The sequence below is a fragment of the Chiloscyllium plagiosum genome, chromosome 4 (assembly GCF_004010195.1).
Source record: "Chiloscyllium plagiosum isolate BGI_BamShark_2017 chromosome 4, ASM401019v2, whole genome shotgun sequence".
Classification (NCBI taxonomy): domain Eukaryota; kingdom Metazoa; phylum Chordata; class Chondrichthyes; order Orectolobiformes; family Hemiscylliidae; genus Chiloscyllium; species Chiloscyllium plagiosum.
In genome coordinates, this window is record NC_057713.1 from 98,085,754 (window position 1) to 98,100,301 (window position 14,548).

General features: G+C 42.7%; 1 protein-coding gene across 1 annotated transcript in view; it reads left to right on the forward strand.

Moving 5' to 3' along the window:
* sntb1 (syntrophin, basic 1) overlaps positions 1–14,548 on the forward strand; it is a 116,836-nt gene that overhangs the window by 2,823 nt on the left and 99,465 nt on the right. Inside the window, exon 2 of the mRNA XM_043688683.1 lies at positions 4,260–4,479. Coding sequence (XP_043544618.1) covers positions 4,260–4,479 — 220 coding nt within the window. The remainder of the gene's footprint in view (positions 1–4,259; positions 4,480–14,548) is intronic.

A 14,548-nucleotide genomic window follows, 5' to 3' on the forward strand; every position in this document is an offset into this window, starting at 1 on the left:
ACATGGAGATTGGTGGGGTGGTAGGTGAGGACCAGTGGGGTTCTGTCCTGGTGGCGGTTGGAGGGGCGGGGCTCAAGGGTGGAGGAGCAGGAAGTGGAAGAGATGCGGTGGAGGGCATCGTTGACCACGTCGGGGGGGAAATTGCGGTCCTTGAAGAAGGAACTACACCTGGACTACACCTCCTCCCACCCTGCCCCCTATAAAAATGCCATCCCATTCTCCCAATTCCTTCGACTCCGCTGCATCTGCTCCCAGGAGGACCAGTTCCAAAAACGCACAACCCAGATGGTAATACTGCGAATCCTGTTTAATCCAGAGGCCTAGGTAATGTTCTGGGGACACAGGATCAAATCCCACCATGGCAGATGGTGGAATTTGCATTTAATAAGAATCTGGAATTAATAGTCTAACGATAACCATTGTCAATTGTCGCGAAAAACCCATCTAGTTCACTAATGTCCTTTTAGGGATGAAAACTGCCATCCTTACCTGATCTAGCCTCCAAGTGACTCCAGACCCAAAGCAATGTGATTGGTTCTTAACTGCCCCTGAGCAATTTAGGGATGGGCAATACATGCTACCCTCACTAGCAATGCTGTCATCCTGTGAATGAATAAAACAAATTTGGTAGAAATCTATAATAAAAAGTTAATGACAACCCTACTATTGATTGTTGTAAAAACCCAGCCAGTTCACTTATGTCATTTAGGGAAGGAAATTTGCTGTCCTTACCTGCTGTGGCCTATATGTGACTCCGGATCCACGGTAATCTCTGGGCAATTAGGGATGGGCAATAAACGCTGGTTTAGCCAGTGATGCACAGATCCCATGAATATATTTGAAAACAGCGGGTTTTCTTCCAAAGACTCAGCTCAGATTGGGGTCTGGGGTAGGTAAAGGGTTGGGAAGATGGGGCTGAAGTCTCTATCTGTTGGGGAAAGAACTGCCAAAGATTGGATTGGGGTAACCCAGGGCAGGGGAGTCCAAATGAGAGAACTGGAACTGCTGGTCTGTCCATCAGGAAGCTTAAAATAAAATCTTAAAAACATTAACCATTTTGAGCTTTTCAGGCTGATGTGATGCCTGAGATGTTTATTGTAAGGACTGGCTGCAGGTTTGAACCAGGTTCAGAGCCCAGGCAGATTTGGCATATGTGTTTGAGGTGATTGAGGTTTTTTTTTGTGATATGGGAGGGTTCTGCATTTCCTCGTGGTGAAATGAGACTGTACTTTCTCTTACTCATGCCTTGGGATAATTATTGCAGATTCTATAGACATAATCTGATTTCAAACATTGCAGGTTAATGTGGGACGCAACCTCCAGGAAGTGAGTTGAGGAAGTGATAATTGAATCCCATTATTTTAACTACTCCTCACTCCCTTCATAACCGACAGGGACTGATAAAACCAGGATGAAAATTACAAATGGTGGTTACTTTGTTATCCTTTCTGGATTGGTCCAAACTTGTTTTTTTCACTTAACCCAAGTTCAAAAGTCAAACATTAGGACTTTTGGATCCATGTTGTGAGGATTCTCAATTACACCAGAATTCCATTTTAAATGAAGATTGCACAAAATCATTAAACATCTTGGCAACACAAATGCCCCCTTACAAGCACGTGCATGGTGGCTCAGTGGTTTGCACTGCTGCCTCATTGTGCCAGGGACCCAAGTTTGATTCCACCATTGGGTGACTGTGCAAACTCCACACAGACATTCTCCCCATGTCTGTGAGAGTTTTCTTTGGTGGGTCTGACTTCCTTCCACAGTCCAAAGATGTTCAGGTTAGGTCAGTTCTCCATGGGAAATGCAGGGAGACAGGGATAGGGTAGGGGGCTGGGCTGCTTTTTGGAGGGTCGGTGTGGACCTGATGGGCCAAAAGGCCTGCTTCCACATTTGTAGGGATTCTATGGTTATGTCTTTCTTTAATATCCATTTATGTATACTTGTCAAGTTTTCTTTATTAATACAGATTTACAGCATTTGTGGGAAACAGTAGGCTAATCAGCCTCTCCAGCCAGTTAAATGAGGTCATTTCTGCTTTGCATGCGAGTTCCACTGCTGACCTCCGTTCCAAATTCTTTTACACCCTTACCTGAAAAACGTACATCCACTTTGATTTTTTTTCTACTAGTTAACAAACTGGCTAAATAATTCAACCAGTTCAGGAATTGGGTTTACCCAAAAAAAGCAGAAATTGAGGTAGAAATGACTCCCTTTTTTATTTGATATTTTCTATTGACTCTTCCAGCACCAACAACCTATTTAAAGGAAAGAGTTCTCAATCTTTTGTGATGAAGTGCCTGGGCTATGGCCGAGTGGTCTAAGCCGCTGGATTCAGGTGGTAGCCTCTGCACAGATGTGGGTTTGACTCCCACTGCTGTCTAATGCTCCTGTTAGGGTGAAATGGTGGCTCAGTGATTAGCACTGCTGCCTCACAGCATCAGGGTCCCATGTTTGATTCCAGCCTCAGGTGACTGTCTGTGTGGGGTTTGCACACTCTCCCTGTGTCTGTGTGGGTTTCCTCCCACTGTCACAAAGATGTACAAGTCAGGTGAATTGGCCATGATAAATTACCCATAGTGTTATATGCATTAGACAGAGGGAAATGGATCTGGGTGGGTTACTCTTCGGAGGGTCAGTGTGGACTGGTTGGGCCGAAGGGCCTCTTTCCACACTGTAGGGAATCTAAAGTGCTCCCTGAACAGTTCAGTTCTAAGTTTATGAAATTCCTGCCACTAGTGAAGAAAAGTTTCTCACTATCTTATTGAAGCGTATGTTATTATGATGTCTTTAGAGAGGATTAAAAGGGCCTAATTTCACTAATGGGTCGATAACTAGGAAGCATGATTTAAAGTAATTGGTGGAAGGATTAGAAGGGAGGTGAAAAATATTTTCTTACAGAGGGTAATGGGAAATTAGAGCTCACTTCCTGAAACTGTGATAAGGGCAGAAACTTGCATTGCATTACAGAGAGCTACTTGAATATGCACTGGAGCTCCCAATGAGGTTACACAGCAGGAGATGGGATTCAGTTGGATAGCTGTTTTGGTCAGCACAGCTGCAATGGCCTACTACATTGTTGTTTTTCTGTTTGCATGATCCATTTCTTTAATCACCACAATTAGGTCATGATCCTTGAGGGAATAGCAATCTAGTTTGCCCAACTAGGTTCTCCTAGCCTAACCCCTTTTAACCATGATATCCTATCGCATTCATCTACTAGGTCCCCTTGTGCTTTATTTTTCGTTGTTCAAACTTATTGAAAGCCAAACGTTTGGGTGCCTTCTGCAATTCTGCATTGTTAATGATGTGCTGCAAGAGTTTGTGCTTGCATCTATACATTTTCCAAAGACATTGTTCATTTTGATTTGTAAACCGCTAGTAGGATTACATTCACACACACTGTTTCCATGCCAGGGGTTACAATGGCAACAGTTTTGTTTCAAAGGCCGAAGTAGTTTGTTTGCTTGCTTGTGGTCTCTGAGGTTTTGCTTTATCTGAAATAATCTAATGTCAGAGGGAACCTCAATTAGTCCTCTTCCTGTGCCCACAAAGCACAATAATAACACATTCTTTTTGAGCAAGAATTGCAGGAGTTGAATTGAAGGAGCTTTTGCTAGTTTCTCTGTCTGGATCATTTAGTAATAGCTTCATTTCTTTGTAACCTCCTTCAGTCTGGCAAGAATGCAAGATCTCTGGGATCCTCCAGTTCAGGCCTTTTGTACACTCCCAATTTTCTTCACTCCACTGCGGTGGTCATGGCTTCAGCTTCCAAGGCCCTAAGCTCTGTGCTCTCTCCATAAATATCTTTCTCTTTCACGTGCTCTCTTTCGTGCTCTCTCCCCTCATCTTTGACCAAGTTTATTGCCTTATGTGCCACAATGGCAAATGTTTCATGATGCAGCATCTTGGGAGGTGTTACTGTATTGAAGGCACGACACAAATGCAAGTTTCAAGAGCTAAAGACAAATTAGTACGTTTGCTTTAACATCTACTGACAGTGCACCATTCTTTCTGTTCTCCACTGGTGTGTCATGCCAGCTTAGCTTTTTTGTTTTGAATCTCTGGGTGGGACTGGAACCCACATTATTTCTGACTTGGCAGGATTACAAAGTCCTGGGCAAAAGCAGGCCATGAATGGGAATGTGTTGGTGTGTTTCAGAATTTCAGTAGTTGGAGGGTGGTACTATTAGGTAGGATGTGACCCTGATACTCGCTGATCCTAATGGTAATGTCATTTTTTTTTTCCCTTCAAGCAAGAGGTTGGGGGCCTAGGCATCAGCATTAAGGGAGGCAAGGAAAACAAGATGCCAATTTTGATCTCGAAGATCTTCAAAGGTTTGGCAGCTGACAAGACCGAGGCTCTGTATGTGGGAGATGCTATCTTATCAGTGAATGCAGTGGACCTGAGGGATGCAACACATGATGAGGCAGTGCAAGTACTGAAGAGAGCTGGCAAAGAGGTGCTTCTAGAGGGTAAGTTAGTACTTCCTTGTTCTAAGCAACACCTGGCTGATCCAAATCCAAGTCATTTTGCTTCTCATTTGGCAGCCATAATATGTTCTGAGAGATTTTTGGAATATCTTTTTCTTTAAAAAAATCCACCCTTTTTTTTGTCAAAGTTATTAAGTAACTATTAATTCTTAATCCTTTGTGCAGTGGATTGTTGTTCCCACAATTGTGCAGTTTTCTTTTTTTATATTGCATCTTAAACTGGGGAAGACATCAATGGAAATTCTTTTGAACTGCATCAGTAGATTGAATGGTTTCACTGCCGGTTTTCCCATTAGCTGGGGTCAATCATTTACAATGAAGATTGTAAAAAATCTCATCCTGTATCACCATAGCACCAGACGCATTTTAGAATGTCTGGGAAAGAAAGACTACTATTTATGTAACACCTTTTCAAGAAACTCAGACTGTTGCAAAGCTCTTGACAGTGATTCCAGTAAGTTCAGAAGTGTAGTTATATCTGAAGCTGATTGAGCTATGGTAGCTGAAGTCACAGAGAGTACGATATGTTGGGAAATATGTTGTGAAGAAGGTGTAAAGGATTTTTGGACTGATTAGTTTATAGGCAGGTTAATGAGTAGGCAAACATCTGACAGATACAGAAATGGAATATCTGAAGTTGTTCACTTTTTGGTAAGAACAGTAAAATAGCTGATTCTTACTTAACTGGTGAAGAATTGCAAAATTCCAAGTTGCAGAGAGTCCTAAGTGTCTGCATTGTCACGAGAACTCACAATGCAGGTACAGTTTATAATCTGGAAAGCCACTGTGACACTAATCTTCATTATGAGAGGAATTGAATGTAACTGAAATGTAACAGCTTTATATTTATGTTGGATGAGATCGCACCTCAAACACTGTGTTGGCCTCCTTTATTTAAGGAAGGATGCATTGGAAAAGGTTGACAAGGTTAATGCCTGGAATGAATAGTTGTCTTAGGTACAGATCGGACAGGCTGCCTGTTCTCTCTGAAGTTTAGAAGATGAGGGGTGACCTGATTTGAAGTCTACAAGGTCCTGAATGGTCTTGACAAGGTGGATATGGGAAACCTATTTCTTCTTGTGTGGACTCTGAACTGGGGCATTGTTTAAAAATTAGACCTCATCTTTACAGATGTAGATCAGGAGAATCTTGTTCTCTGTGAGGGCTGTGGCGATTTTGCTTTCTGAGGCAGAAAATTTCCAAGTATCAGTGAATGTTTTTTAAGACAGAAATAGGTAAATTCCTGTTAGGCAGGCAAATCAAAAGTTATCGGGAATAGAGGGGAATGCGGAATTTGAAACCCAGATCAGCCATTTTCTTATTGAATGGCAGAGCAGGCTCAAGAGGCTGAATGACCTTCTCTTCCTATTTTGTATATTTATAACTTGGAGAAAACAGCATCTAATTTCCATACAAGGTCTCCCAAACAGATATTAGATCATGATTGGGTTATCTATTTTAGTATCTGTATGGTTTGTGTTCATGCCTCTGGTGGAGCATTTAGAATCCACAAGCTTCTAACTTGGGTGACTGTGCTCCTCATTGTCAGAGTATTACAAAGTGGTCAGTTTCTGGACCACATACCAGCCACAGAGCAACATTGCTATACCTCTTTTTTTTAAAATAAAATGAGGCATTGCAGCTCTTCTTTTAAGTTACAGCTTAATAATGTGCTGTAAAATTCTAATAGGTTAAAGAAAGGAAGCTGCTTAACTAGTAGTTAAACTCAACTCATTGTGGCTCAAGCACCCGTATAAGATATGACTTTAGTTTCCTATTAATGATTGGTGTGACATGTTACGTAGAGACGATTTTTCATAATAGTTTGCATTTTAAAATAAGTGTTATAATCCTTTGTTTGCAGTGTTGTATGTGCAATGTCATACAGCACACATTAGGACAAAATACAGCAAAGTAAGTTACGCCAACTAATTGTAGATCAAATTCCGAGTGTTGTTGACCTCAGCAACTCCATGTTTTTAAACAAAAATTCCTTGAGATAATATCACCGGGTGTGTGAAGGCACCATGAAATGGTAGACTAGTGATTTATTTCAATTGTAAAACCTCTTTATTTTTTCCCAAAAGGAGCATAAAATTGTGAATGTTGCAGGAACTCTGAGGTTATCGGGAGTAGGTGATCCATAATAGATGGGTTCAGATCTTCTGGGCTGGGAGCTGTGATCTACAGCATTTAAGCAAGTGGCAATCAAAGCAAATGCTGTCTCTCGGTGCTGCTTACAATGTCTACTGTAGTTCAAAGGATAAATGAGTAATTAACACTTCAGTACTGCAGTAAATTCTGGGAATTTAAACTGAAGCAGGAAGGCAACAAAAGTGCAGTTTTTAAAATTCTGCGACTGAAAATGCCCAAACATTAGTTGCTGAAAATTGATCTAATGCTGATCTGGAGGATCCCCTCCGGGATGCTACAACTGGTGTGCTATCCAGCTATTTTTACAGTGCTGCTCGTGGTTACTAGCATCAGCTGTGGTTCAGCGGGTGGCTTTTCTCACCTTTTTTGAGTTAGAAGGTTAAGGGATCAAGTCTCACTTCAGAGATCAAAACACAACCAAAGCTGATATACCCAGTGCAGTACTGAGCATTGCATAATCGGGGTTGCTGTCTCCTGGATGAGAAGCTGTTCTGAGGCTCTCTGTTAAATCCATTTAATTTTTTTTAAATGGAGTATGGTGGAACTGATGCATTTTCCTGGGGCCAATATTTATCCCTCGAATGACCAGCACTAAAAAAAAAAGAATTATTAATCATGTCATTGCTGTTTTTGGGAGCTTGGATTATACAAATTGGTTCCCACAGGGAAGCAGTGAGTGCACTTCAAGAAGGGCTTCACTTGCTGTAAAGAGCGTTAGGACATGAAGGTGTGAAAGCAGCAATGGAAATGCAAATCTTTGTGTATTAATTAATATTTCTGTTCACATTATTCATTCATGGGCTGTGAGTATTGCTGATTGGGCCAAAATTTGTTGTCCATTCCAAATTTCCCTTGAAGATGGTGGTGAGCTGCCTTATTGAACGACTGTGGTCCATTTGCTGCAGGTACAACCACAGTGATGTTGGGGGGGGGGGGGGTTCTAGGATATTGACCCAGTGACAGTAAAGGAACAATAATGTTTCTGAGTCAGGATACTGGGTGGTTTAGAGGGGAGTGAACAGAATCTCTGAGACTCCTGATTTATTCTTTTTTTCCACTTTCCTTTTCTTTTTTTCTTCCTTCCTTTCTCTCCCCCCCCGTGTGTGTGCAGGTGTGAGACACAGTGAGAGACACATGGTGCACGAATCTTTATTCAATTTCCATCACCAGGAAGATAGGAAAACACCCAAGCGGCCAGTGACAAGCAGTGTCCTTCACATCAAAGGGCAATGCTGAGTGATCAAACAGTGAAGGGGAGGGCAGGGATAAAATCAAAATAGAGTTGGAGGGGGAAATAATGCACTCCACTCCCTGCGGCACCCACCTCCCCCTGAAAACCTCCAGGGTGTTGGTCGACACCGCGTGCTCCTTCTCCAGGGACACCCGGGCCCTAACGTAACCGCGGAAGAGGGGCAGGCAGTCGGCCCTAAAGACCCCCTCCACGGCCCGCTGCCTGGACCTGTTTATGCCCAGTTTGGCCATGCCCAGGGAGACTCCTGAATTTTTTTTTCTTTTTTTTTTAGGAAGATAGGAAAACACCCGGGTGGCCAGTGACAAACACTGCCCTTCGCATCAAAGGGCAGTGCTGTGTGATCAAAACAGTGAAGGGGAGGGTAGGGACTAAATCAAAATAGAGTTGGAGGGAGAAATGATGCACTCCACTCCCTGCGGCGCCCACCTCTCCCTGAACAACTCCAGGGTGTTGGTGGACACCGCGTGCTCCTTCTCCAAGGACACCCGGGCTCTAACGTAACCGCGGAAATAGTCCAGGCCGTGGTTAAGTAAAACAGGGTCAGTTGGGTTTTTTGCAGGATGGATGAGGAGAAGGGATGTGCTTTGATGATGACTGTGGAGTGTCTCACAGCAATACCTTCCTCCCCATGTCCAGAGCCTGGACCAGGCACTGAGTGCCTTTGATTGACAAATGCAACAGCCTGAGTTGCCAAGCTTGGTTTCTGAGGTATGCATATGCCACGTGGTGACCAGCCTGTTTGTAGCCAGCTTCATGGCAGTGGTGATAGGATGAAATCCTTCAGTGATCACAGTTTAAGGCCCTCAATTGGTGACATGGCGTGAAAGTTGACCTCTCAGAATTTTGTTCCAGTGGAGGTGAAAAGATGGTAAGGTTTGGTTAATAACACCATCCCATCTATACCCTTTCCACCTCCAAGCTCACCTCCTGTAAGAGCAGAAGATTCCAGCCTTCTTTTCTGCTGAATGGGCTAACTGAAGGAGAAAGTGAGGTCTGCAGATGCTGGAGATCAGAGCTGAAAATGTGTTGCTGGAGAAGCGCAGCAGGTCAGGCAGCATCTAGGGAACAGGAGAATCGATGTTTCGGGCATAAGCCCTTCTTCAGGAATCTGAAGTTTCCTGAAGAAGGGCTTATGCCCGAAACGTCGATTCTCCTGTTCCCTGGATGCTGCCTGACCTGCGCTTCTCCAGCAACACATTCTGGGCTAACTGAAGACCAGCTGAAAAAGCTAAATGTGTTTCTGTTAGTTCTGTTGCTGTGCCTGTTAATGGCCCAGGATTGACTGTTTTTCTTGTTATTTTCCGTGTTATCTCAGTGTTTGGTTGCTCGTGTTGGGAAAGGAAGTTCAGGTCATGCAGAGCCAAATTTTTCCTCTTGCATGTGGCTTGGTAACCACAGTTCATGGATACTTAAATAATTGGCAAAAGATCCAGATGGGAAATGTTTTCACACAAAAAGGGTGGTAAGATCCGGAACACGATCCTCAAGAGGACCAGAGAAATAAATTTTCCATAACAGCTTTCAGAGATAGTTGGACGTCTTGGATAACAATTCATATGCAGGGTTCTAGAGAGTGGGATTGATTGAATTGCCTTCAAAAAAGCAGCAAAGTTGTGATGTTTTGAATGGCTTCCCTCTGTGCAAAGTGATTAAATGTAAAACTTGGAGGGAGCATTTATAGAACATGCAATGTCCCTACCAATGATCATATATTTAGGTGGCTGCCCTTAATTAGCTTTTATAAAAGGAAGGAAAACATTATCTCTCAATAACATTCATTCATTGGATCACCCTCCCCTTCCTTTTGAGTATTAATTTATTGTACACCAATGATGTCCATGTGATTGGTCTATTTTCATTCCAACTTGAGGAGAGCCAGTATGCATCATATCCCTCTTGATCCCACCAGCAATGGGGTAGTTTGATTAATCTTGTCATTTATTTTGGAGGAGTTCAGCACTCATTACCAAACCCAATGATCATTTTTAATGGACTGGCAATCTTCCATTTTGAACACTAATGTAAAGGAGGAAAGACGGTTTCCACTGACTGGAGAGTCAGGAACCAGAGGACACCGATTTATGGTAATTAGCAAAATACCAGAGCGGGAGGAGCAAAAAGTTTTCCTGGTGCAGCAGTTTATTGTGATCTGGAATGTGCTGCCCGAATGGATGGTGGAACCAGATTCAATAGTGGCTTTCAATAGAGAAATAAAATGCAGAAATGTGCAGAGCCATGAGGAAAGAACAAGGGAACTGGGACTAATTTGATTGCACGGGTGCAATGGGCCAACTGGCCTCCTTCTGTGTAATATGATTTTCCAAGTTTATGATTCTAAGGTTACTTCATGCCCTTTGCAAACTATACAAAAATAAAAATTGCTAAAGTATTCGTCCAGTGGTAGTATCCCTTTAAACTCCAATCCAAAGTGAATTTTTTTTTGGAATAAAGTGGACAGAATTCAAAAGGAAAGTTACTAGGCAACCTCCTTTTTATTATCATCAATGAGTCTTGCACCATTTTCTAACAAAGGATTATTGCAGTAAGAGATACAGCAACATTAAGACCCCTGTGGTTTATGATTATTACTAATGAATGTCACTAGCTGGAAACGATATTTCAAATGTCATCCATTTTCCAGATCTGAGGAAATGTCAGTAAATCTAACAACAAATTGTGTCAGTGAAATGCATCTCATCTCCAAAAGAATTATTTCTTACATGCTGTGTAACTCATTCGCCCCTTCATATCTGTGCTGGCTCTTTCAAAGAGCTATTTAATTAATCAGGCTCCATTTGTTCGCAATCGTCCTTCTCTTCAAGCATTTATCCAATGTCCTTTTGAAAGTTGATTATTGAATTGGCTTCCATGGTCTTTGCAGACTCATTATATAAAAATATTTCCCGTTTGCTCATTTTGCTAATTCCCTGAAATCTGTGTCTTTTGGCTACTGTCTCATCTGCCCGTTGCTATTTACTCTATCAGAACTCTATGAGAAAGACTAAATCATACGAAGTAGCTGCATACGTAGGCCATTAGCTCATTGAGTTTGCTTTGCTATACAATGGGATCATGGCTGATGCTCAACTTCACTTTCCTACCTTTCCCCATAATCCCTGATTTCTTTACTGATTTAAAAGTCATCTTAGCCTTGAATGTACTTCACAAAGCACCCTCTGTAACCCTCTGCAGTAACAAATTCCACTTCTCTCTGAGGTTATGCCCTCTGGTCCTTGACTGTCCCAGAAGGGAAAGCTACCTTTCCTTATCTACCCCATCAAGTCCCCTAAGAAACTTTTTTATTTCAACAAGACTGCCTCTCATTCTTGATTTAGAATGGTGCTGGAAAAGCACAGCAGGTCAGACAACATCTGAGGAGCAGGAAAATCGACGTTTCAGCCAAAAGCCCTTCCTCAGCCCCTCCATGCATAGTATAAGCCTTTTTCTGGGCTGTTTCTAATGCCAGTAGATCTTTCCTTTGACAACAAACCCCAAACTGTTCACCGTCTTCCAGCTGTGGTCTGACTAGTGCCGTGTTAAGTTTTAGCAAAATCTCCCTGCTTTTATTACACCATTCCCTTCAAGATAAATTTGCTTTTCCTATTACCAGCTGAATTTGGGAATGCTAGTTGTCATTTTTTTTTTGTAAATTCCCTCTGTCTTTTACCTTTCCAAAGCCTTTTTCCACTAAATATGATTCAGCTCCTCTATTTCTGCCAAAATTCATAACCTTACGTTTTTCTGTTTTATATTCCATCTGTCAAGCTTAACCTGTCTACATCTTTGTGTCATAGACACACTTTGTGTCATCCTCACCACTTGTCTTCCCACTTATTTTGATTAAAGTCCTGGAAAAAAGGGATTCCAATATGAACAAGACCTGGACGATATTAGATTGGATTAGATTCCCTACAGTGTGGAAACAGACCCTTTGGTCCAACAAGTCCACACCAATCCTCTGAAGAGTAACCCACCCATTCCCATTTCCCTCTGACTAATGCACCTAACACTATGGGCAATTTAGAATGGCCAACTCACCTGACCTGCACATCTTTTGGACCGTGGGAGGAAACCGGAGCACCCGGAGGCAACCCACGCAGACCCAGGGAGAATGTGCAAGCTCCACTCAGACAGTCGCCTGAGGCTGGAATCGAACCTGGGACCGTGGTGTTGTGAGGCTGCAGTGCTTGATAAGTGGCAAGTAAAATTTGTGCCACGGATGCCAGGCAATGACTGTTTACAACCTGCGAGTATCCAACCGTCATCCTTTTGACTTTAATAGTGTTAGTATCTGAATCCCCCACTATCAACATTTTGGGAGTTACCATTGATCAGAAACAGAAATGGAATAACCACAGAATCCCTATATATGAATACTTACAAGAACAAGCCAGAGGTCTGCAGTGTGCAATTCACTTTCTGACACATTACAGCGCATCTAAGAGGCACAAGTCAGGAATGGATTACTCTCCACTTGTCCGGATGAGGGCAGCGCCAACAACATCCCAGATTTTTGACACCATCCAGGACGAAGCAGCTGTTTGATTGGCACTTCCTCCACCACTCTCAACATTCACTCCTTTCATCTTCAATACACGGTGGCAATAGTGTGTCCCATCTACAAGATGCACTTTAACACTCCCTAAGGCTAATTAGATAACACTTTCCAAACTCTTAAATGTTAGAAGGACAAAAACTGCAGATACCTAGGAACACCCTCCCCTGCAAGTTCCCCTCCCAGCCACTCATCAGAACCATATTGCCATTCCTTTAAAGTCACCATTTCAGAATTCGATGATACACCCCAACAGTACTTCAGATGTCCCTAAGCTCTAAAACCACAGCTCACCAGCACCTTCTCGAGGGGGCAACTAGGTATAGACAGTGACTGCTGGCCTGGCCAGTGAAGCCCAGATCTCATGAATGGTTGTTTTAAGCAGAAAAGTCACAGCTTTCTATTTAGTGCTCCTCCCCAGAGGAAGTAGATCACAAACTCAGCTGTGTAATCCTTTAAATCTTCCAAAGAGTTTTTGAAATATTTTGAGCAGAAGTGGTTCTGTCTTCTGCCTGGGTGTCTGGGTTCTATAGCATCTGTTGCAAAGACAGTGTTGGCAATATTTCACCTTAGCCAGACATGCTCTGTAATGCTATAGTAAATAACACTTTTGTTTTGATAAAATGCAATGATACAGAGAAGAACTATTTGTGACAGCATAAACATTGTACATTTTTGTTTTTATTGCAAGATGATATCATACGTGGATTATCATTGGTTCTGTCAGGAGGGCTGTCCCTGTGGTGATCAGCCTCCATTGTCATGGGTAGATTGTATTGTGTCAGCTATGGTTAGCTGGATAACACTCTTGAGTCAAAATGTTGAGACTCCAGTCTCATTCCAAACTGAACCAACAAAACAGAAATTTGGTGGAAAAGGCTCAGCAGGTCTGGTAGCATCTGTGAAGAAAAAGTAGAGTTAGCCTTTCTGGTCCGGTGACCCTTCCTCAGATCTCGGCATCTGCAGTCCTCTCAGTTTTTACTTAAGCACAAAGTTCAATCACACATTCCAGTGAATTACTGACGAAGTGCTGTGTTATCAGTGGTACCAATTTTCAAAAGAGACATTAAACTGATTTTCCTGTCTGTACTCCAGGAAGGAAATATCAGATAAACTGATAAATTAGACTGGTCTTGTACACTTCAAAATGGAGGACCAGTTCGAGGTCAGTTTGTCTCATTTAATATTAACCATTTTCTTTCCCTGTTATTTCCTTCTGGGCGCTCAGATGGACATAAATGTTCCTATGATATTTCAAAGGAGAGCAGTGGAATTCTGTCTCCTGTCCTAACCAATACTTATCCCTCTAAAAGCATCACGGAAATAGGTTATTTGGTGATTATCTCTATAGATGGGAGTTATCTCTAAGTTGAATACCACATTTCCTGCATTTCAAAAGGTGGTACATTAATTGCAAAGTACTTTAGGGTGGTTTGAGACAATGAAAGGTGTTACATAAATACTTTCTTATAGTTTGTGAATGCTCAAATACAAGTTTGAGAAAGGGTCATGAAGTTATTTCTTTTTCAGTGTGGTTTCCTAGTGCAGCTCAGCATTGAGCAGAAACAGGATTGGAGTACTGCTCTGTTACTTTGTTTGCCTGTGTGATGGGCACCACTGCATTCATGGTAAAAACAATGACTGCAGATGCTGGAAACCAGATTCTGGATTAGTGGTGCTGGAAGAGCACAGCAGTTCAGGCAGCATCCAAGGAGCAGCGAAATCGACGTTTCGGGCGAAAGCCCTTCATCAGGAATAAAGGCAGTGAACCTGAAGCGTGGAGAGATAAGCTAGAGGAGGGTGGGGCTGGGGAGAAAGTAGCATAGAGTACAATGGGTGAGTGGGGGAGGGGATGAAGGTGATAGGTCAGGGAGGAGAGGGTGGAGTGGATAGGTGGAAAAGGAGATAGGCAGGTAGGACAAGTCCGGACAAGTCATGGGGACAGTGCTGAGCTGGAAGTTTAGAACTAGGGTGAGGTGGGGGAAGGGGAAATGAGGAAACTGTTGAAGTCCACATTGATGCCCTGGGGTTGAAGTATTCCGAGGCGGAAGATGAGGCGTTCTTCCTACAGGCGTCTGGTGGTGAGGGAG